Genomic DNA, 25904 nt, shown 5'->3' on the forward strand with positions numbered 1-25904 from the left:
CATCTTGCACCCCATAGGTTTGGAGTAAAACCAGAAGAATAGGTCATTAGAACACCTCTCTTATGCTAGGACTGTCTCTTCTACAACTTTCACTTGGAGTTTTAAGACTGATGATGTCAAATTTCATTAATCGCGATATATTGTCGGCGATATATCGTGAATAAAATAAATCGATATCGCCCAAGCTTATTTTCTCGCAACCAACTTCTCTCTAATTCTCTCTTTCATTCAATAAATTGTCTCCCTCAGAGATGATAACCTCCATTATATCAAAAATATAAGAATAATGTGATACTCCGCCTCAATGCCACAACCAGGCACTTCTTGCCAAAACTATTTTTACTCATCAAAAAGACAGGTGTGAGAGTCATTGCTAACAAAAAAGTCTGAAACTTGGATACAAATTCAAATGTATGTTGAAATGATGCCATTTCTATCGTTTGGTAACCCCTGGGGTTATAGATTCCAATGAGCTTTTGGGAACCGTATCCAAAGCACTAGAGAAGTAGACCAATGAGCAGGATTTCTTTATTTGTGGAAAAAATATTGTCTGATTTTCTTCACCAGGCTGGCATAAAAAGTCTGAATTCAGCCAGAAGTCTGAACAATCTCTTCCCTGAATAGGTGATAATAACGGCTCATTAAAGGCTCTTATAGAGCACTCAATCTGTCAGTGACGCTCCAACATTATTACCACTGGTCACGGGGTCATTTATTTAACTCCTAAAAGACACTGGACACCTTTGGTAATTTTCAAAGACCAGTCTTCTCACTTGGTGTATCTCAACATATGCACAAAATAACAAACCCGTGAAAATTTGAACTCAACTGGTCGTCAAAGTTGCAAGATAATAATGGAAGAAAAAACACCCTTGTCACACGACGTTGTGTGCTTTCAGATGCTTCCGAGGTCTGGAAATCTTATTCAAATATTTTAGTGGAAAATTTCTTCTTTCTCGAAAACTACTTAACGCCATTTAAAAAAATTGGAAACAATTCACGGGCTGCGAAACAAAACAAGAAAATGTACCTCAAACGACCACTTGTGATCAAACCCTGGACTGTCTCTGTTACACTAGCACTTGTTGAGTAAAGGAAACAAACACCCGACCAGGGTTATACATGTACAAAGTAGTAACTATGTGACTCCCTAACTCGGAGGATATCCCGTTTTTACAACAACCGTTATTTTCTGCAGCCCATTAGTGGACAAATGACTACAGGGCCGTCAGCCTATTGAGCCATCAGATTATTTATACAGCTGGCTGCAGCCTCTAAGCTGGGTAGATCAAATTGTGCAAAATTTGCAGCCCATACTGGCCGTGTCTACAGGGTTAGTATAGAAAACCCTGTTAATACAAGTGAAGTATTTCTTTAAGGTACAATTGGGATTGGCATCTAATCATTCAAAGCCAGTTTTGGATGTCAGATAGGCTTTGTATAAAAGTTTAAAGGGTATTTATACCTCACTGGTAGAGCTGACAAAATAGCTGCCAACAGTGTTCATGTTTTGTGTAATTAACCAGACATGAAATAACAAAAAATGTGAAAATGTTTGCTTCTGTTGTTTGTGTCAGGAGAAAAGAGTGAAAAACCATGCACAATTTTCAGCATGTAAACACACATTGTGACATGTCCTTAATTTTGGATGTAACTGCCAAAATCAGTTTAAAAACAAAAGGTTTTCAGATACAATTTTCTCAAATATGATTATCAGGGAGAAAAAATTCACAGAAAAAAGAGTCTTAGTATGAACTTTATGATCAGTAAGCTTTCATACTATAAACAACACAAACATTTTTTATCCTGACCAATCCATAATACCTTAAAGGCAGAGACCATCACCACCACCAGTGAGAAAGAGGAATAAAATGCTACATGGGGGTTTCATTACGGCGGATCGCAAAGAGTCTTGGTCTTATACTTGAGGCTCTTTAGTTGCGAGACGGGGCCGCTTAAGATTCCCCTGAGTTTCTCGTAAGCGACGTCTACGTCATCGTTGATAACGATGTGAGAGTTGGGCGATTCCTTCTGAGTTTGAACTGTGGATGAGGGAAAAAGTAATAATCGACTCAAACTGAGTAATTGAGTCTTCTAAGAAAAGGCATCGGACAAGAAATGTCCGATTTGGAGTTATTGAAATTTTGATCAAGATGATATTAATCAAAACCCAAAGATGGGATTGGTGATGATTTTTAGACAAATAGTTAGCATGCAGAATGGGTGCAAAAAAATTGACACCTAGCATTGGTCCAATTTCATGTTAAGCACAGAAAAATACCACTTCGCAGACAAAAACCCGGCTGCCAGTCCAAATGCCATAAAGGTTTTACTATCCAAACCGGAGCACTGCTGATTTTAGAGTAATATTTTCCGCGAACAGCTTTATGAAATTGGGCCCAGTGTAGTATGTACAATGTACAATACATAAAACAGTTATCAAGCAAGCAAAGCAAAAATAGAGAACATGAGAAGAGAGAACAACAAAATAAAATAAAAAATGTTTTGTAAAAAGCAATTTCCTTAAAAGGTGGTTTTGAAAGCTCTAATCTGCATAATTGTATATTTTCTGTATATGAACTATAGTTTGTGTAATTTTTTTTTAATAGAAATCTGCGACCTGCAAACTTGAAAGCAATCCTACTGTACTTGTTTTGTCAAAAGGAAAATATTCTTTGAGTTGATATGTAAACGAGTGGGTTTTCAAACAAGAAAGATCTCTTATTCAAACTGCCTCTAACTACCAGGCAATCTCGGTGGTCTAGTTGTTAAGACACTGCTATAGAATTGCAATGGTCATGGCTTCGAATCCCACCCCAGTAAAATGCCTGTGATATTGAGTATGAAAAGCTAACACACTTAGGTGTATATTAATAGTGGCTTCTTATGTAGCGCTCAGATCTGTCACGCAGTGACGTTCATTGAGTTTCAACATTGTTACCACTGGTCATGGTACAGTATATGGTGGGTAAAACCAAATTTAATTCTTTATCCCTGATGCAAAATTCCATCTACTAAAGATCTACTTGGGTGTTGTATAATAACCTTAATGTTGTGAGTGGAAACATGCAGCCATTGTTATGTTTTGTGCCAGTGATTCTTTGCTGTACGCAGTCTCTCTATGTCCTCAGTTAGGGCCTGCGTAAAGGCCCGGTACGCAGCGTCAAAGTCATCATTCACTATGGTGTGCCCGGTACCCTGCTGACTGTTGACTGGTGAGTGGATGGAAAGGATGCAATGCATTATGGGTTAACAGCGGACAGATAAAGAACAAAATTAAATTTCAATTATTTGTTTTTTAAACTACACTGACGCAGGGTTCACACTTTGCAAAATGGCAGTTTATCCTCGACTGTGTTTCCTTTTTTTTACTAGGTTGGAGAGAAGTTTCTATTTCTTCATTAAATCTTTTTTAGCTTCAAGTAAAACCGACACTCGTCAATTTAAAAAGTAAATTTCTAAATAAAAAGTTCAAGTAAGACCCTATGGCACCGTGGTCTAGTGGTTACACTCACAAGGTTGTGGGGTTTGAGTCAATAAGAAAGTATTGTCATCTAGTTACTGAATCATAATTTATTGATTTATGCAATTCTTATTAATCATATACGTTAAACCAATGTTTGCTTTGAAAGAAAGAGTGGCTGTTGCCAGCTTGGCATTTATAACTTCAAAAAGCATTGTAAGCATGGAGACAGCTGGGCAGAAAAGATGTTCTAATCTAAAAGTAGCAAATACAATCCAAACAAAAACGCCATTTTAATTTCACACCCACAAGCCCCAAACACCATGAAAGAACACATTTTGATGACAAAATTTAACTCACACACACACTCATCTCATGCACAGTAAATGTTCATGCACACATCATAAGGTAATCAGGCTTTGATTGGCCACAAGTTAAAGTATTTATTGTCCATAAGACCAAGGACAAACATCTAGTTCCCTGGTCCCAACTACCTCAGGTTATTTTAAATGACAAAGGGAACAAGATAAACCACAAGGAACATGCCTGTGATATTTTTTCACAGGACTCGGGAAAGTACTGAGTATACAGTGCTAACACACATCGGTGTATGGGTAAAAACCAAAATTAATAAGATAAACCACATTGCTTTACACAACATTTTCACTAAATTCAGTAAAATCAAAGCGAGGCCTTGAGATAAATTAGTCTGGTACCTTTTGGGGTATTGGTGCCAATGAATTAAACCACATACAGCATGTACTGTGCACTTGACAACAATAGGAAAAGTGGGTTACTATGGTCCTTTTTGAAACCAGGTCTTGGGCGTATGCTCCGTCAGCCTGTTTGAAGCCTCATACAATAAGCAGATATTTTCAAAAGAACTGACCAATCCTAAGCAAGACTCCAAGCCAGACCCTAAGCCAGACCCTAAGCCAGGCCCAAAGCCAGACTCCAAGCCAGACCCAAAGCCAGACCCTAAGCCAGACCCAAACCCTTAGCCACCCCCTAAGCCAAACCCCGAGCCAGACCCTGAGCCAGACCCTAAGCCACACCCTAAGCCACACCCTAAGCCACACCCTAAGCCAGACCCTGAGCCAAACCCGAAGCCAGATCCTAAAGCCAGGCACCAAGCCAGCCCCTAAGCCAAGCCCTTAATAAGATCAGCCCTAAGCCAGACCTTTAGCCGGTTTGTGAGCCAAGCCCCAGAGCTGAAGTCTAAGCCAGAGCTGAAAGACCCTATCGTACAGATCAATACTCACTGAATTCCATCTCTTTCCTCGCCGTCTCAAGCCTCTTCTGAATTGCCTCTTCTGTGTCTGTTTTTCGATTCCTCAATCTCTCTTCCTGAAGTATTGAAAAAACAGGATTACGTAACAATCAGACTGGCACAATGCTCTAATGACCTCTATTTCATCAGCAACCAAATCAAAATGACAGGGGTCTTCTCAAAAAATTTCAAAACTGTGGTAATTCTAGACCCACTTTTGGAAGTTTGGCCAATCATTCTGAATGGATATGTATTCAATATGATTTTATATTAATGTTTTTTTTTTGTGAATTTGAAAAGTCTCTAGAAGTCCGAAAAATCTACCCCGAAGAATATAAAGCAAGACAAGTTCTCAAAAGAATATAATCTACCCAGCATGTAAATATACATGGTGTTACAGCAAACTAAATATACACTGTACATAACTAAACAGTTATTCTGTTTTTGATTGCGTATCGTAATTCACTTGTAAAAGGCATACCAATATTTTCATATCCGGTGGCTTGATGAAGATGTAGATTGGTTTCAGGTTGGTTTTCTGTATGAGGAGAACACCTTGCATATCGATGTCAAGAATGCAGATCTTGTTTTGACTCAGTACGTCTTGTACAGCCTTTTTACTGAAACACAAAGGAAAAATTAATTATTATTATTTCTATTATTAAATGTTTTATTGTCATATGTCAAATATATACAGTGAAGTTCATTTTGGTTTTGCGTGTTTAAAAACGTGTTTTTACTTAAATACACACTGTAAAGTAGGCCTACACACTAAAATTACCATTATACAAAAGATAAAACTCGGCATGTTATGAATTAAAATCATAAAGCAGTCTTTAGATTAAAATTACGCCATTAAGAATACGCACGGCTGTGGGATAAAAACTCTGCAATGTTCAATTAGAACAAGATAATTTATGTAAATCGCTTCTTTGAAGATGAAAAAAGAGATAAGAAAACCAAATTTAAATTCAAATTTTGTACAGGGCGTTATTTTATTTTATTTCATAAAATAATTCTGGTTGTGCAACCAAGGATTAAGTTTAAGAGGAAAACACCAGAGAATTATTCCATGCAAAATCATAATCCACATAGTACTCCCAGTTGGATTCAAACCAGGGTCCATTAGGCGGAAGGAGAGGAAAGATACCACAATGGAAAACCTGACAATAAGTGTGCAAATAAGATACCTTGTTCCGTAGAGATTCCCTGAGAATTCTGCGTTTTCTATAAATTCCCCGTTCGTGATGGCAGCTCCCATCCATTCCCGATTTGTGTAGTGATAATCTGGTGAGGGAAAAAGGAAAACAAGATCAAAACTGATATTCTTGACCCATTACACATCGCGCTCAGCACACTTTCACAAAGTCTATCTTGAAAGTCAAAATGTACACACAAAAATTACTTCCAAAATGGCAGAAATGGTGTAGCCCAAGGTGTGTGGAGCTGCGTTCTGCATTAAAAGCAGTGGACACTATTGGTAAATACTAAAAATAATTTTTTGCATAAAACTTACTTGGTAATGAGTAATGGGGAGAGGTTGATAGTATAAAACATTGTGAGAAGCGACTCCCTCTGAAGTAACATAGTTTTTGAGAAAGAAGTACTTTTCCACAAAGTTGATTATGAGACCTCAGAATTTAATTTTAAGGGAAGGTACACGTTTGGTAATTGTCAAATACCAGTGTTCTCACTTGGTGTATCCCATCATAGCCATAAAATAATAAGCCTGTGAAAGTTTGGGCTCAATCAGTCATCGAAGTTGCGAGAAAATGATGAAAGAAAAAACACCCTTGTTGGACGAATTTATGTGCTTTCAGATAGGAATAAAAGACTTCTAGCTAGAAGTCTTTTATTATTTGAGTGAGAAATTACCTCTTTCTCAAAAACTACATTACTTCAGAGGGAGTCGTTTCCCACAATGTTTTATACTATCAACAGCTCTCCAATGCTCATTACCAAGTCAGTTTTTAAGTTAAAATTTGTTTTGAGTAATTACCAAACGTGTACCTTCCCTTTAAAAGAAATAATATAAAAATGTTGAATTTGAGCCTGATCAACATCTTTCATTTCTGTTGAGCATCGAAGTGTATTTACTCAAAAGACTAATAAAACAATTATCTTTTAGTGCTTGAATGTTCAAATAAAAGCTGTTGAGTATAGTCTTTTTTCATGAACTCTGGTCTTGTAAATGGAATTCTTGTGAGTAAAAATGTTGAGCTACAAGCCCTGCCGTCAATTTCACAAAACTCTTCCTAACTTAGGGTAGGACTTAGGAGGAGTCCCAGCCCTGCACTGTATGTAGCATGCAGACCTTAAAGGAACACGAGTTGGTCTATGGAAAGCGTTTGAAACCGTTTGTTATGATGGTTAGAAAGATGTTTTAAAAGTAGAATATAACGATCCACACAAGTATCACTCAAAATTGCACGGTTTTTATTTAACGTCACGAACTAACACAGTCAGCCATTTATGTGAGTCAAAGTTTTGACTCCCATAAATGGCCGACCGTGTTTGTCGACGAGGTAAAATGAAAACACGCAATTTCGAGGCATATTTGTGTAGATCATTGTATTCTACTTTTACAACATCTTTCTAACCATATCGATTTTATAACAAACGGTTACAGGACGCTTTTCAAAGACCAACTCGACCGATCCAAGGCAACGCGTTCCTTTAAGATTATTCCTAAGTAAGGACGAGTAACTCGTCCTAACCCGAGATAAGACGAGTCCTTACTCTTTGTGAAATCGACGGCTGAAGTCTTATGGATTTTTCACCCAAATCCGAACCCTAGAAAACAGAAAAGGCGTTAAACAGACTAAATTGTCTGTATGCCATGCACAAAACTGTTATTAATAAATAATTAATCAGCTGAAAATATACTAGGCGTGTATTTTTATTTCCATGCATTTCAGAGATGATGTCCCTTGGTTACTATACTAAAATAGTTTTATATCCTTGGAAGCACTTGAACTCCATAATTAGTCTGCCTCATTAATAATCTACTAGCAAACATAAAAGTAGAGTTGACTTACGAATTCCATCTTGCTCTCCCGGTCTTGGCTTCCTCGTTGTGTCTGAATAAAGGGATAATTTCAATCATTATCATTCATTATGGTAACCATGGTAACCATACATTGAATGACGACATATAAGAAGTTTGTCAGGCCTCCATAATAACAGACAAATTGAGTTGAATACAAACATTATGAACAAAGTAGAAAAAGTAAGAATTTGATAATAATGATAAGTATAATAAAATGTGACGCATTCTAACGTTGAACCTAACTTTTTAATTGTACGTGAAACCATGGAGCAATAAACTAGATTATTGCTCAATGGTGAAGTGAAACCCGCTTGAAATGAGCTCAGTTTGTAATAAATCGTTTAAATCTCGGCTTTTGGAAGAAACCATGCACCCTTTGTGGCAGTCGTTGGTACCGGAGCTACATGTAGCTGTACAAATAGAAACCCATGCACCCAATGTTAGACTAGAAGGTATAGTACTTTGTAGCAGACTGCAGTACCAGTCTACATGTCAGCCTGTTAAAAAAAAAAAAAAACCCTAACACGTATAATGTCTAAAGCCAAGAAGAAGGTATGGTACTTTTGTGGCAGTCTCTAGTAAAAACAGGTCTGTAAAAGCAGAAGAAACCTGTGCACCAATTTTAAGCCTAGAAGGTATGTGGCACCAGTGGTACCAATGTATAGCAGGGTTAGCCCTCAAACTCGCTGTCTGAACGTTCAAATTTTATTCACTTATTTTTGTGCACAATAGGCCTATGTGGATTTTACCCCACAAATTGAGGGCCTGTATACACTGATACACAAGTCACACCTTCATCACATGTTTTACCATGTCCATTAATAAACAATGCCTTAATAATTTTCATAAAACTGAAAGGCAGTTGCCTTATCTCTTATACATGTATGCTGCTACTGTAACCTTGGTAACCAGGCAACTACACCAGCAATTAAACCTGGCAGAATGTAAATGACTTGTCAATGCAATGTTGTTATTAGGTTTAGTGCCAAGAAAAGTTACGTACATTCAGTACAATGGATACATGGACACAAGAACAGATGAGTCCAACTTGAAAGAAAATTGTTCAGTTTGTCACATTTTGAAGTCTGAATAAATTTATCGTTGGAACAAAAAGCGTTCCCTGATATAAAGGCATGTAGTTAAAGAAAATCAAAAATTCAACAAGTCTGACGAAATTATCATGGAACAAAAATGTTCCATGATAAACCTGTGTCAATTAAAAACCACCCAAAGAAACGAACAAGCCTGAAGAAAGTATCATGGAACAAAAACGTTCCCCGATAGACCCGTGTCAAAGAAAAACAACCCAAAAAAATCGAACAAGCCTGAAGAAATTATCATGGAACAAAAACGTTCCCTGATAGACCTGTAGTTAAAAGAAACCAAACAAACAACAAAAACACAAAAAAGAACCAATACTATCTACACGTAATCTAACAATTGCATGGTTTAGCTGAATCTTAGACTTGGCCTGTTCACCACTGTACCCTAAACCAACCTTGAAATAAGGCTGAAAAAAAAAGGATGCAAAAAAGGAAAACATCTGTTTTCAAAACCTAGTTAAATTTTCATAATAATGACACTGCTCTAATTCCTCTATAAAACAACCTTCAAACGAGTCAAGACTGTCAGCTTCTGAAAACAGAAGAATAACCCAAAACCTTGAATGTTGATTAAGCAAATCTAATTAAACAATAGAACTATAGAAAAAGAATTCCATGCAAGGTTTCAACACAAAAGTGTCAAGTACAGAAGTACAACAAACAGACACATCAGATTGTCATCAGATCTTAAAGTCATTGGGAACCTTTTAGAGGGGCACCAAGGCCAAAACCAGGGTAGACTTGATTCAAGTCTTAGATCGCGGTTATTCTTCTGCATCTCAGCCACGAAAACCGCCCCCACATTTTTAGCTATGGGGCGCCCTAACTCGCAATCTGATCGTATGCTAAATGACAAAGGTTGGTCACAAGAGGGCGCTGTTTGTAGCGGCTATCAGGACGACTAGAAAGCCACGATCAAAGACCTGAAACCGAGTCTAAAACCAGGGCCCAACAGAAGCCATGACCTCTGTGGCCTTCGTGCATATCCTGTAATTCCAGGCCTGACTTAACACAACTTAACTTAACAAAACAATATGACCGAAAGTAATTTTTGCGTTAAATCACTTTAAACATGTTAAACAGTAAGCACCATACCCTCCCCCATTAACAAAGAATCCCACAACAAAACACCAACGGTTATGCCAGGCTATTATCCCCCGAGAGTAAGAAATGAAAACCTTGACCGCAGCGCCTTTAATTGAACTCAAGAGATGTCTTACTAAAATCTCATTTTGTATTTCTGTCAGAAGAATTGAGCAAAATTACATTACTATGAAAGCATTCACAAGCCTGCACAAAATGCCCATTGTTATTAATTTGATTATGCCTACAGTGGTGCATTTGTATTTTAAGTCAGTGAGAGTGAGAGTGGAATACATAGAAGTGCATAAAGAATTTAGTCACGGTTTTTTTTCATGTCAAATATAAACATTCAGGATGTTGAACTCTTGGTTTAAAAGTGGAGTCTTGGAAAAAAACCTACAAAGAGTAAGAAGAAGGGTCATAGAAATTATATTTCTCTAAAAAGAGCACCGAATGCGAACTCTTGTGTTTCTAATCAGCAGAGTGTGGGTTCGAATCCCCAGCCGTGACACTTGTGTCCTTAAGCAGGACACTTAACCACTGCTTCATCCTTCAGATGGGACGTAAAGCTGTTGGTCCCATGTGTTATGTAACGCATGTAAAAGAACCCAGCGCACTTATCGAAAAGAGAAGGCGTTCGCCCCGGTGTTCCTGGTCCGATCGGCAGCAAATTGCACCACAGCACCTTGTAAAGCATTACATGGTGCTATCAGAACTAGGTCTCATAATTCAAACGTAGTCCAAAATCTGGCAGGAAATACTGTACGTTACAGCGCCAGGAGCGTCACTGGGTGACGAACATGTGCACTATATAAAAAGCCTCAATTACTATTATTATTATTAAAAGCTAAATAATCAACTTCTAGTTCTAGTCTGATCTTTTTATAATTTAATGGTTGGGTAGGCTTACTTTTTGTATGACACAAAACAGAAACGTCCCTTAAAATATCACTTGCTGATGAGGGCTGTAATTTTTGAGAAATGAGTAAAGCAATTTCACGTAAATGAGACGAAACTTTATTTTTAGTAGTATGTACAACGACTCTCTTAAAAACATTGCTCGGGTGATTTTCACTTTTTTTTTTTCTCAAAAACTGAAATTTCTACAGGTAAATGACATTATGAACATCTTCATTTACAGTGAGTAGGAATTCATGTCATGACCCAAAAACATTTCTATAAAAGATATTTAACAAAACAAGTCAAACCCTTTAAACAACGTACAATGTAATTTTGCTGTGTTTTGCTTACTCTTTTTAGCTAATGTTTATAATAATATGTAAAATACTGTACAGCGTTTTGAGATTTTTTTATGTAAGACGCTATATTAAAAATAAATTATTATTATTATTATTATTATATTATTAAACACCAATGAGCATCTCAAATGCGCATCCACCCTTTGTTGGAAGTAGATTTTTAATAATGTGTTAATTTGGCACTTGACAAACTATTTAATCATCCCATTCACATGCCAACAAATAGATTCTTCTCCCATTTCATCTCTAGGGGCAACGGGCAACGTCAAATTTTCTGCCCTGAGGCTCAGGGCTTGTTCTGTTTTGCATACTGGATATAGAATACATACTACTAAGTGTAAGAGTGAGGTCATTTTGTCCATCACCTTGTCAATACAGTGGTGAGAATAGCAATGACCTGTCTTGAATACAAAATCCTGGTGTGCTGGGCTTAACTTTAAAGGGACTGTATAGTCAATAGTAATTTTCAAAGCTGGCCTGTGGCAGTAATTAAGAATTCTCACCCAAATACTGTATGCGTGCGCCCTCCCTTTGTATGATAGAGAGCAAGCTGGATCTAGGTGAGATTTTAAAATTCCATGTGTACATTGTACCCAGGCCTGGTTTGATCATGATGATACAGTCCCTTTAAATGTGTTTCGTAAGAGCCATGCCTAAGATATAATCTTGGTTTTGTATGCAAAAGCACCTTTAAAGTTAGTGTTCTGATTGCGCTTACTGTAGGCAGAAATGCAAACATTTCCAAAACAAACATGAAACTTGGAAACAGATTTGATCATGACGATACAGTCCCTTTAAATGTGTTTCTTAAGAGCCATGCCTAAGATATAATCTTGGTTTTGTATGCAAAAGCACCTGTAAAGTTAGTGTTCTGATTGCGCTTACTGTAGGCAGAAATGCAAACATTTCCAAAACAAACATGAAACTTGGAAACAGATTTGATCATGACGATACAGTCCCTTTAAATGTGTTTCTTAAGAGCCATGCCTAAGATATAATCTTGGTTTTGTATGCAAAAGCACCTTTAAAGTTAGTGTTCTGATTGCGCTTACTGTAGGCAGAAATGCAAACATTTCCAAAACAAACATGAAACTTGGAAACAGATTTGATCATGATGATACAGTCCCTTTAAATGTGTTTCTTAAGAGCCATGCCTAAGATATAATCTTGGTTTTGTATGCAAAAGCACCTTTAAAGTTAGTGTTCTGATTGCGCTTACTGTAGGCAGAAATGCATTTCCAAAATAACCATGAAACTTGGAAACAGATTTGATCATGATGATACAGTCCCTTTAAATGTGTTTCTTAAGAGCCATGCCTAAGATATAATCTTGGTTTTGTATGCAAAAGCACCTTTAAAGTTAGTGTTCTGATTGCGCTTACTGTAGGCAGAAATGCATTTCCAAAATAAACATGAAACTTGGAATAATCCAAGATCAAACTGTGTTTTCACTTTAACTCTGTTTCAGAATTCATCACTGCAATAACCTATCTTGCTGAAAGTTTGTATATACTCAGCGCCTTGAGTACCTCGTTTGGTAGATACGTGCGCGATGTAAGACTTCAACATCATTATTATTATGATTATTATTATAAGAACTGGGGATCGTAAAACATTTGTCATGAGCATGCATACTAAATTCTTTGGAGCCTTCAAGAAAATAAGACAACAACACAAACAATACAGACAAACAAAGGGAGGACAATACAATTAAGGAGAGAGACTCTGTACATATGTAGTTTTAATAAGATTTTGAAAATAAGCTCGGCAAGAAGTCATGCATCTCAAAACACTAAGAAACAAAAATTGAAGGCTCAGTTTGTAGCCTTCCTTGCACCTCCCCTAGATCTGTTGTCTCCTGGATATTTTGAGGGACGCAGCAGCTATAAATAGTCCCCTTCAATGCTTTCATTGATCAGCTGGATGGGACCTCAAGACATTTCATCCACTTAAATCCTCCTCAGTTTTTACATTAGAGTGAAAGCAAAACATAAAACATTTTCATTAGTTGAAAATTAGTTGAATTAAAGGGAAGTTAATTACTGACTCTTTAAATTATTGGCAATAAAAACCTTGGGTTAGAAGCCTACAGCAGCTTTTGATTGAAATGCATTTTGAGAAGCATTTTTACTTAAAAGAATCGTGGTAAGGTAAAATAAAGTCCGTTTTTTGCCCCTTTTGAAAAAGCAACCTTTTGAAATTAAATTTTCACAATAGGATTAAAACAATCAATTGGGAAAAACCAACAGAAATCTTTGCCTTAAGGATTGCATAAAAATAAGATTTTGTTTGTATAGTAAAGTACAGTACTTCACTGTACACACATTCAAGCATAAATATAAGCTACATGTACATAAATACAGAATCCCCCAAATTTTAAAATTATCTTGGATTTTTTTTTTTTTAATGCATTTTATAGGCAGATTACGTTTAATAAAGATTGATAGGCCCATGACAGCATCCTTTCAGTGCCCATCTGATACGCAGAACCAAAGTATATTTTAAAACTCATTTCACACACACACACACATAAAACGTCTCATTTTTGGTCAGGAATCACTATAATTTACGATCAGAACTTTGAAGAATTTTTTTAATCATGTACTTTTGACTTCCTTTATTCATGTTTCACGTATGTTTCTGATAATCAAGATCGGTTTGATTTGTAGTGCCTTTTTGTTTTTAATATTTGTTTGATTGGTAACTGGACTCTCAAGTGGAAATTAAATATTTGATTGAAATCCAAACTCCAGATAGCTTCCGTAGGCTCTTCCAATTCAAATACAAAGTTATTAAAGACAAGACTTGCATACACTACATGTATGTATGTCATAATCTGAGATTATTTATGACAGTTTGCTGCACAAACGTACCAAATGAAACCTACATTGTAAATTGAAATTTGTATAAACAAGATTCTGATGATACATTAGTGGAAAAACTAAAAGATGTGTTACAAAAGTTTTAATACATTACACTGAATTTGTGGCTGATCAGGGAGCTGCTTTAAAAGCACAAAAAGTAAAAGCACTTCTTCCAATGTTAACAAGACAAAAAATGATCGTAAAACATTTGTCATGAGCATGCATACTAAATTCTTTGGAGCCTTCAAGAAAATAAGACAACAACACAAACAATACAGACAAACAAAGGGAGGACAATACAATTAAGGAGAGAGACTCTGTACATATGTAGTTTTAATAAGATTTTGAAAATAAGCTCGGCAAGAAGTCATGCATCTCAAAACACTAAGAAACAAAAATTGAAGGCTCAGTTTGTAGCCTTCCTTGCACCTCCCCTAGATCTGTTGTCTCCTGGATATTTTGAGGGACGCAGCAGCTATAAATAGTCCCCTTCAATGCTTTCATTGATCAGCTGGATGGGACCTCAAGACATTTCATCCACTTAAATCCTCCTCAGTTTTTACATTAGAGTGAAAGCAAAACATAAAACATTTTCATTAGTTGAAAATTAGTTGAATTAAAGGGAAGTTAATTACTGACTCTTTAAATTATTGGCAATAAAAACCTTGGGTTAGAAGCCTACAGCAGCTTTTGATTGAAATGCATTTTGAGAAGCATTTTTACTTAAAAGAATCGTGGTAAGGTAAAATAAAGTCCGTTTTTTGCCCCTTTTGAAAAAGCAACCTTTTGAAATTAAATTTTCACAATAGGATTAAAACAATCAATTGGGAAAAACCAACAGAAATCTTTGCCTTAAGGATTGCATAAAAATAAGATTTTGTTTGTATAGTAAAGTACAGTACTTCACTGTACACACATTCAAGCATAAATATAAGCTACATGTACATAAATACAGAATCCCCCAAATTTTAAAATTATCTTGGATTTTTTTTTTTTTAATGCATTTTATAGGCAGATTACGTTTAATAAAGATTGATAGGCCCATGACAGCATCCTTTCAGTGCCCATCTGATACGCAGAACCAAAGTATATTTTAAAACTCATTTCACACACACACACACATAAAACGTCTCATTTTTGGTCAGGAATCACTATAATTTACGATCAGAACTTTGAAGAATTTTTTTAATCATGTACTTTTGACTTCCTTTATTCATGTTTCACGTATGTTTCTGATAATCAAGATCGGTTTGATTTGTAGTGCCTTTTTGTTTTTAATATTTGTTTGATTGGTAACTGGACTCTCAAGTGGAAATTAAATATTTGATTGAAATCCAAACTCCAGATAGCTTCCGTAGGCTCTTCCAATTCAAATACAAAGTTATTAAAGACAAGACTTGCATACACTACATGTATGTATGTCATAATCTGAGATTATTTATGACAGTTTGCTGCACAAACGTACCAAATGAAACCTACATTGTAAATTGAAATTTGTATAAACAAGATTCTGATGATACATTAGTGGAAAAACTAAAAGATGTGTTACAAAAGTTTTAATACATTACACTGAATTTGTGGCTGATCAGGGAGCTGCTTTAAAAGCACAAAAAGTAAAAGCACTTCTTCCAATGTTAACAAGACAAAAAATGATCGTAAAACATTTGTCATGAGCATGCATACTAAATTCTTTGGAGCCTTCAAGAAAATAAGACAACAACACAAACAATACAGACAAACAAAGGGAGGACAATACAATTAAGGAGAGAGACTCTGTACATATGTAGTTTTAATAAGATTTTGAAAATAAGCTCGGCAAGAAGTCATGCATCTCAAAACACTAAGAAACAAAAATTGAAGGCTCAGTTTGTAGCCTTCCTTGCACCTCCCCTAGATCTGTTGTCTCCTGGATATTTTGAGGGACGCAGCAGCTATAAATAGTCCCCTTCAATGCTTTCATTGATCAGCTGGATGGGACCTCAAGACATTTCATCCACTTAAATCCTCCTCAGTTTTTACATTAGAGTGAAAGCAAAACATAAAACATTTTCATTAGTTGAAAATTAGTTGAATTAAAGGGAAGTTAATTACTGACTCTTTAAATTATTGGCAATAAAAACCTTGGGTTAGAAGCCTACAGCAGCTTTTGATTGAAATGCATTTTGAGAAGCATTTTTACTTAAAAGAATCGTGGTAAGGTAAAATAAAGTCCGTTTTTTGCCCCTTTTGAAAAAGCAACCTTTTGAAATTAAATTTTCACAATAGGATTAAAACAATCAATTGGGAAAAACCAACAGAAATCTTTGCCTTAAGGATTGCATAAAAATAAGATTTTGTTTGTATAGTAAAGTACAGTACTTCACTGTACACACATTCAAGCATAAATATAAGCTACATGTACATAAATACAGAATCCCCCAAATTTTAAAATTATCTTGGATTTTTTTTTTTTTAATGCATTTTATAGGCAGATTACGTTTAATAAAGATTGATAGGCCCATGACAGCATCCTTTCAGTGCCCATCTGATACGCAGAACCAAAGTATATTTTAAAACTCATTTCACACACACACACACATAAAACGTCTCATTTTTGGTCAGGAATCACTATAATTTACGATCAGAACTTTGAAGAATTTTTTTAATCATGTACTTTTGACTTCCTTTATTCATGTTTCACGTATGTTTCTGATAATCAAGATCGGTTTGATTTGTAGTGCCTTTTTGTTTTTAATATTTGTTTGATTGGTAACTGGACTCTCAAGTGGAAATTAAATATTTGATTGAAATCCAAACTCCAGATAGCTTCCGTAGGCTCTTCCAATTCAAATACAAAGTTATTAAAGACAAGACTTGCATACACTACATGTATGTATGTCATAATCTGAGATTATTTATGACAGTTTGCTGCACAAACGTACCAAATGAAACCTACATTGTAAATTGAAATTTGTATAAACAAGATTCTGATGATACATTAGTGGAAAAACTAAAAGATGTGTTACAAAAGTTTTAATACATTACACTGAATTTGTGGCTGATCAGGGAGCTGCTTTAAAAGCACAAAAAGTAAAAGCACTTCTTCCAATGTTAACAAGACAAAAAATGTCAGGTTAAGGTTACCAGCCAAAATATCATGTCACATGTACTATCTTTTACTGGTCTCCTGCACATTTTTTGCTAAGCAGAAAACTGTTAAAAGAAGTATTTTCTGTCTACAGTTAGCGCTATGAATATGAAGTGAGTGTCAAACATTTAATAAGGCACGGTTTTTGATGCATTTCAACATTGTTGGACAAACTGACAAGTGACAATTTTCACCCGCAAACCTTTTCATATTATTCACAAACCTGAAATGTAATAATCAACTCAGAACAAAGCATAGCAACTAAAATAATAATAAACCAAAGCACTTATACTATTGCTGTAACTAACTTAAGAAATGTACACAGCCCTTTACACAAACAAACAGCAACCAAAAAAGATTAATACAGAAAAAGAAAAAAACACGCGAGTGGTTAAGATTAAACTAGTGAGTTTGAAAGAATCTTTTAAGACACTGGACACTATTGGTAATTGTCAAAGACCAGTCTCCTCACTTGGTGTATGTCAACATGCATAAAATAACAATGAAAATTTGAGCTCAATTGGTCGTCGAAGTTGCGAGAAGTTACTATGAAAGAAAAAACACCCTTATCACACAAAGTTGTGTGTTTTCAGATTTTTGATTTCGAGACCTCAAAATCTAATTCTGAGGTCTCAAAATCAAGTTCGTGGTAAATTACTTCTTCCTTAAGAACTACGTCACTTCAGAGGGAGCTGTTTCTCACAATGTTTTATACTATCAACCTGTCCCCATTACTCGTTACCAAGTAAGTTTTTATGCTGATAATTATTTTGAGTAATTACCAATAATGTCCACTGCTTTTAAAAAGCATATAAACAACTTACGACTGACTGAGAATCCAAAGTACTCTTTGTACTCCTCCATGAGTTTCTTGATAAGGGTGCTCTTGCCGGATCCAGAGGGTCCACAAAGGACGCAGGGTCTTGGCACGTACTCCGTCATCTTCCTTACTGCAGTCATGCAAAGCCTCAAATGGGAACAGCTTGAAAACAGACAGAGATGGAATTAAGGATGGAACGAGTAGGTTTTGCATTCAGGATTGGTGGTTGGTTCTATGTGTTATACTCACTGCGCATATATTTGCATATTAATGAGAGGCGGAGCTGTCATGAGTTGTTTGCCATCTTCCTTACAGCAGTCATGCAAAGCCTTGGAAGGGATTATAAGCTGCTTTTTCTACAGAAAAACAGCGAGGACAGAATTAAGGGTCTAAACGAGTAGGTTTTGTATTGACGATTGGTGATAGTGTGTTATGCACGCTGCGCATATATTTGCAAATTAATGAGCTAGGAGGACTTGTCATGATCAGTGCTTATGTTGATTTGCATTATTAATGAGGAATGGTAAACACTAAAGATGATGAGTGTTCAAGGCAGGTAAATGGCCAAGTACCGTCAGCTGTCAGGAATCATACAAATGACTATAGAGTATCGCAGAAAATGAAAATATGTTCACGAGCACAAAAATACAGTTCATTTGTCAATATGGCAGAAGAATCCAAATTATTATAGTAATTAATGCAGTGTCTAATTTTTCTCTCAACTTGCATCTAAAGTAAAATGTAGACAATTGGAAACAAAAATGAATAAATAGACCTTTTTGGAAGGAGTTAATGGGTAGGCTTCACTGCAATGTTAAAAGAATCATTTAAACAACCTATTGGTGTGTAAAAAGTATTTCATGTCTATAATTTTTAGTGTTAAAAATATTGACACCCCTTGTTTCAAGTTTCTTCACAATGGGGATATTTCAAACGTAGAAGAAAATACTAGTTTTTCTTCCAACATTTTTTTCCTGTTACAGAATAACTAAAACTTTGGTCAAACTTGTTGTTTAAACTCACTGTATAATTAACTTTTTTTTTGCAATCCTAACCCTACATCGTATATTATGTCAATGTTTCCTCAACTAAAAAATACCTGGATGTATGGAAAAACACATTCCTAAATGGACAGGGCATAGGGCCTAATGCATTTGTGCGTAATTCACAATGAATGATTGTATATGCAGATAATCCATTAGGACAAAAACAGCTGCACACAGTCAACGAAACAAATATCTTTTTTGTAAGTTTTCTTCATGCTACAAAGTGTATACATAAGATTCTTTGGGAATACATTTCATAGAAATGATGAGCTACATGTATAATGTGTAAAAATAATCTCTGTATGGGGGCCTGAGATCGGAAACCTTGGATGGTGATTTTTTGCGGGACTTGGGGGTCTCTTTGGAGTACATTAGGCCTACAGGTATCGGCAGAATGCAAATTTTCCAGTTAAGACAAAATGTTGACAGTGTGCAGCGCAAGCATTCAAAAAGTTTTCAATTCAACGACAAGAACAAAACGGAAAGTGCCAGGCAAAGCAAGACGTTTGTAGTACCAGGTGTTCTTCAATTTATAATGGCACAGAACCTGTGAAACCAAAAACAATGAAATCAGCTGATCAGCTGTTTTAGCTGTACATTTGTATTTACATGGTAGTGGCGATCAATTTCAGATTTTGGACACAGGTTTTTCATTTAATATTAAAATTCTTTGTCACGTGCAAAATTTAAATCAATGATTTCCTGTTGGGCTAAAAATTACAAACATACAATAAACAAAATACAATGTATTGGAAATGAATCTTTAATTTTTATGATTAACCCTAGTGAGTTATAAAGATTCATTGACATGATTTCCCCCCACCCCCCCCCCCCAAAAAAAAAAAACCACACATACCATGTGCAGTACAAACACTTACTGAATTACCCATACATTACAATTACAGACAAAAAGATGTAAATTCTAATATTTCAAGACCTTTGATAATGACAATTAGTTTTTGTAACCATAGATACTGAAAATCTTGCAGCACCGCAAGACGTACAAAAAGGGTAAGGGGAAACAATCTTGTAATAATCACGTACAGTGCAAGGTAACAAACAAAGAAAATGTCATTAGGCCTCAAGGATTTATCACAAGGCTGTCCAACTTTGATGGAAATTTAAAAACTGGCTGTTCAAATTGTTTGTTTACACATAAAGACAAATAAAACAGAGTGGCCAAAATATCAAAAAGGGTGTCCAATCCAAAATATACTGTCGGTGCAGTGACACCCCCTCTGGCTTGTAACACATGTACATACATAGTGTACAGTGTACACAGGAGTTCAGCATAAATTTCTAACTTGTGTTCAAACTTTTACCCAGCCTCTGACTGATGGACACTATTGGTAATTGTCAAAGAAGTTTTCGTCGAAGTTGCGAGACAATAATGAAAAAATAAAACACCCTTGTCACACGAAGTTGTGTGCGTTTAGATGGTTGATTTCGAGACCTCAAGTTCTAAATCTGAGGTCTTGAAATCAAATTCGTGGAAAGTTACTTCTTTCTCGAAAACTATGGCATTTTATGCAGGCGTCAATTTGTAGCGTGGACCGACCCTCCTCACGTCATCACCTTTCTTCACCTGAGCCAATTATGTATAGGGTCAGGATTTCACCACCACTTCACTCTATCAGCTTCACCCTTTGAATTATTTCCATAGGTGAAGCTTAACGGTTGTTGTTGTACTGTCACTGTCAGCCATGTCAAAACCACCACGCAGCACACATTATTATACACATCGGACACGTTCGCGATCGCTAGCCTGAACATCTGACGTCTTTCCTTGCTGATAAGGTATAGACAGGGGACCATCACCAGTCTAGTTCGCGTCGTTGCTAACTTTCGCTAACGTTGGCGGCGCACAGTTCGTTCCACTCGAAATGAGATCGGTAGCAAACGTGCACAAACTTGGCAACGTTTGCGCAAGTGGAACGCACCACAGGATGCAGTTTGCAAGGTGGTGCGGCACGTGATGTTAGAATGTGTGTATTTGTGTGGGCAAACTTCAGTTCAAAAATTGCGCACACGCAAATTCCAAGTTGGCTTGCGCGAATTTCAAAACAGGCCATCTTCAAAGATTGCATCACAATTACAGTTGTTTGAAACGCCTCGACTTCGAAATACTTTCGGCGCGACCGATGTCTTGGATTCGATGTCACATCACCAAACACAAATAAGGCTCGTCAACACTTCACCCTTTTCATAAACTTTATAGGTAACACTTCACCCAATTATTAAAAAAGAACGTTACGGCTTCACTATAACAAATTATTGACCTCAGGCTTCGGCATCGAAACGGCGTTGATATTTTGCGACCTCTGAGGAGGGTCGGTCCACGCTTCAAATTGACGCCTGCATTAGAGGGAGCCGTTTCTCACATTGTTTAATAGGCCTGGGCGAATTATTTGAATATCAATCCGCCCATAAGATCTCATGCACAAACGAACAGCGCCCTCTAGCGGCAATTTTTTTAATTTTTTTAATAGCGCCCTCTAGCGGCGAAAAAAACTATTCGAATATCCGGTTAATTTCGAATAGTTGGCCAGCGGTATCCGAATAACAAAATTTCACTATTCGCCCAGCACTAATGTTTAATACTATCAACCTCTCCCCATTACTCGTCACCAAGTAAGGCTTTATGCTAATAATTATTTTGAGTAATTACCAATAGTGTCCACTGCCTTTAAAGGATTCGGACACTTTTTCGAAATGTCCACAGATTTACATTAAACTTACAGGGTTTGAAGATAATGATAGTGGAAAGCTTCCCTTCAAGTCTTACTAACTAAGGTTGTGTAGTTTTTGAGAAATGAGTAAAACAAGTCACAAAATAGTTTTGGTCTCATGAAACCAAAACTATTTTAGCATATAAAATCCCCTTAACCAGTTATGATATTATACCAAAACCATAGCATAAGTGGTTAATACGTTTTTACATGCTAAAACTGAGACGAAAATTATTACTTTTACTCATTTCTCAAAAACTACAGCACCTCAGTAAGTAAAATTTCAAGGGAAGCTTTCTACTATCATAATCTTCAAACTATGTAAGTTTAATGTAAATCTGTTGACATTATGTTTTTTGTTAGGAAAAAGTACATATACCCTTTAAAGCATTTATTCATAGTCCTATTTTAAAGTGTACTGAAAGTGAACATTTTTTACATAATGGTAAATGTTTACTAGTTACTGTCAAATGCAGTGCATGGGACCTTAACAAGTTCTTGATATCGATGAAAATATCAAACATTTACCATGTTCACCCACACAGAACAATTTGGAATATTCACCGTGTAGACCATTTCTCTAAATTTCAATTCAAAAAGAAAAGTTCTGAAACATTAAATGGGTAAATTTTCACAATAAAAACAAAAACCTCACTTGATTTTTGTTGTTGTAATTCTAAGTGAATTGTATTGCCAGAGCCAATCCAAATTTTCATGACATTGATGGCATTTTCAATAGGACTAAATACATTTCTTTAGAAGGTTGGCACTTAGTATGAACTTATTATCAGTGAGCTTTCAGTATTTCAAACAAATAGATTGTGTTTTTTATCTATAAGGCCCTGGCCACTTACAATATAAAAGAATTGATATCTTTGTTTGCTCTGTTTTTCTGATTCTTTACTTAAGGCAGTGGACACTATTGGTAAATACTCAAAATAATTATTAGCATAAAACCTCACTTGGTAACTAGTAATGGGGAGATGTTGATAGTATAAAACATTGTGAGAAACGGCTCCCTCTGAAGTGATGTTGTTTTCGAGAAAGAAGTGATTTTCCATGAATTTGATTTTGAGACCTCAGATTTAGAGTCTGAGGTCTCGAAATCAAGCTGGCATCTGAAAAAAACCACAACTTCGTGTGACAAGGTGACAAATTATCACAGGTTTGTTATTTTGTGCATACGTTTGAGATACACCAAGTGAGAAGACTGGTCTTTAACTTACCAATAGTGTCCACCAGTGTCTTTAATAAGAGATTATATTAACTGGTTTTATAATGCACTTTACTTTCATCGTGCATTAACAAGCTTTATCAGCAAAAGGTTCACTTTGAGTTTTACATTCATTCAAATGTTGAAATTGTGTGTCGCCCCCCCCCCCACCCCCAACCCTTTGACATTTAACCAAAATGGCAGGTGTTTGACAAAGTGTCACAACTGGGATTCGAACCCATCCTCTGATGACTTACAAGACCTGTACTTCGATGTACTATATAGAAGTACTTCAAACTGACTAATGAATCTGTTGTACAAATCCCAAAACACCTTTTTTGTTAATTGATCTTGACCTGGCCAATGTCTGCACATAAAAAGGTCAAGGATTATTACAAGAAAAAACATGATAAGAGGGAAAATTCTGCACTGACTATGTTTGTACAAATAGAAATGGAGAGGCTTAATGTGAAGGGCCTATCAAACTGCCAAATGACTGCTTAGACTAGGCCCAGAAATACCCAAATACTTGGCTAAACTACCATGTTCTAGAAAATAAGGCTCCCCTTTAAGTCTATTAAACAATATCCCCCATTTTGAGCCTCTACGCTACAGATACATTTTCAACATGGTCACTGAGTGATACTGATAGTTCAACATTTTTCTGCTTTTGTAGCCATAATTTACATGTACTGCAGTTTCATACTCGAAACACACACACTGTACATTGAATTCAAAATACACGACTGTGCATATTTTTCGCTAAATTTTACAATGCAAAATATGAAACTTCTTACTAAAAGCACACTCAATGTTGAACCCGAGTTGTCAGAAAGGTCTATAAACACGGAGACAGAAAGGAAAAGTTTCCGTATGGCGCCACCACTTTTTCATTCGATATGAAATAATCTAGTAATATTAATACTAGAATCAGGATCTAATTTACCTCAATGAGATATCCCTTTTTGTAAAAATGAGTGAACAGTCTAGGAAAAGTTTCCGTATGGCGCCACCACTTTTTCATTCGATATGAAAGAATATAGTATCTAATTTACCTCAATGAGATATCCCTTTCTGTAAAAATGAGTGAAAAGGTGGTGGCGCCATACGGAAAGTTATCCACAGTCTATGGCGCCTTACGGAAAGTTAAGTTATCTTCTTACAATGACGTATCCCTTTTTGCAAAAATGAGTGAAAAAGTGGTTGCGCCATACCGAAAGTTATCCGACAGAAAAAATATTGACCTTTGCAAGCATGTCACACATAGCCTTGCCAATGCCATGCTCATCATTTTGAGAGTCAATTTGTGTGGTAAACCATTGAAGAAGAACTCCATGGGTAAACATCATTTATGATTTAAAAACCAAGGCAAACATTATTTCTTAATATTGTTTTTGTTAGAATTAGATTTAGAGTTGCCAGATTTTGTTTGAATTGTTATTTTGTATTTTTTATAGTAGTATATAGTAGGCCTACTTACAAAATACATTGTAACTTTGATACCACTTACATTGCATGTCTTTGGGTGGACAACAAATGTGACATGATAAAATACTCAAACACACAAATTGCACCCAGTTTCAAAATGTCAAAAATTTCCAATGACCATGTGGACGCCCCAGCTCAGGCCTCAAGCAGCATGCATGCAGTACCCCGGAAGCTCGATTAATTCAATGGCGACCTTTTCTTTTCGAGTCTGGACTATATTGAACCTAATATTGGTTTTATTTAAATGTATCTCTTTAAAATGTATAGTATTACTATTTTTCCGAAAGTATTGATTTAGAAAGTTTACTTACCGCATGTGGCGAAAAAAACGCACCCTAACAACAACAGCTCAACTGAGTGAAAGTCAAACGGCGTGGCAATTGCAAAATGATAGCTGCTGATTCGCTGTGTTGTGCTGAGTGTACACGTTTTATGGTGGTTTCGTTGTTGTGTATGTCATCGTGAAAACATGCATGACCTTTAACCCGAGATGTTGACTGAAGCGAAAAGATGTGGGCGCGGCCTAGTATTGATTTTTGAATGTAACTGTTCATGCGTCCCATCCAACACACTACCGTTAAATGTGATAGCCTTGATTAAAGCCTGTAATTGATTTCTTTTTTTAAATAAGTCTGATAATTTTAAGTTCGGGAAACATTATAGTCCCGCCTTCAAGCACCCCCACATTTTCCCCCTTTTCTGAGAGGTGGTGTCACGGGTATATAGGGGACATTCTTAATTTTTGTTAGCACTGTCTTAGAACTGTCTTAGAACTTACCCGAGTTCTGTGAAGAAAAAATATGATATATCCCCGATGCAAAATCTACAAAGATGACAATATCAAGGGAGGAGGAACAAGTGACCGGCAAATTTCCCCAGCCGTCCTCCTCCCTGCCACAAGAATGCCCCCTAAATACGATACACGTACCCCTCAGTTTAAAAACCGCACACCTCTCAGATAAAAAGGTGGGTGTGACTTGAAGGCGGGAATATAATGTTTCCCGACCCTAAACTTATCAGACCTATTAAAAACTTTGTATATGTGCCGGTGTGGCATGCAATTATGTTCTCTATGCAATACTATCCGGAGGACATCATTGCATATGCAATCGTGTCCGCCCGGACGCTGCTGCATAATGCAACCGCCCGGACACATTTGCATATGCAGTTGTGTCCGCCCCCGTGCAAAACCGTCCTTGCAGTAAATTAAACGCCCTTGGTCGACGGGACACGTTCGCCATTTTTTACAAGCTAAGTGCATGTCATGCAATCATAAAATATGTGAATATTCATGCTGCATATATTGTACAGTCATGTACATGTCCGTTTGATGGTTTTTGCATAACCCCGGACACGATTGCATATGCAAAAGTCACGGTGTCCAGAGCGG

The 25904-nt window shown here is 36.4% G+C and overlaps 1 protein-coding gene across 3 annotated transcripts; it reads right to left on the reverse strand.

The window, feature by feature from the left end:
• Positions 1–954: 954 nt before the first annotated feature.
• On the reverse strand, positions 955–24934 carry LOC117291724 (guanylate kinase-like). 3 transcript variants are annotated; one of them, XM_033773590.1, is made up of 9 exons: positions 24826–24934; positions 18288–18394; positions 18043–18200; positions 7772–7813; positions 5924–6020; positions 5215–5353; positions 4726–4810; positions 3046–3212; positions 1956–2042 (listed from the first exon to the last, which is right to left on the reverse strand). In XM_033773590.1, the coding sequence occupies exons 2-8, from the start codon at positions 18326–18328 to the stop codon at positions 3079–3081; spliced, it is 696 nt and encodes a 231-aa protein (XP_033629481.1). In that variant the 5' UTR covers positions 18329–18394; positions 24826–24934; the 3' UTR covers positions 1956–2042; positions 3046–3078. The 3 variants fall into 3 exon arrangements, with proteins under 3 accessions (XP_033629480.1, XP_033629482.1, XP_033629481.1); XM_033773589.1 differs by lacking the exon at positions 3046–3212 and having other exon boundaries at positions 955–2042; XM_033773591.1 differs by lacking the exons at positions 3046–3212; positions 18288–18394 and having other exon boundaries at positions 955–2042.
• Between the last annotated feature and the right edge of the window lie 970 nt (positions 24935–25904).

This window comes from Asterias rubens, chromosome 6, assembly GCF_902459465.1.
Source record: "Asterias rubens chromosome 6, eAstRub1.3, whole genome shotgun sequence".
NCBI classification, from domain to species: Eukaryota; Metazoa; Echinodermata; class Asteroidea; order Forcipulatida; family Asteriidae; genus Asterias; species Asterias rubens.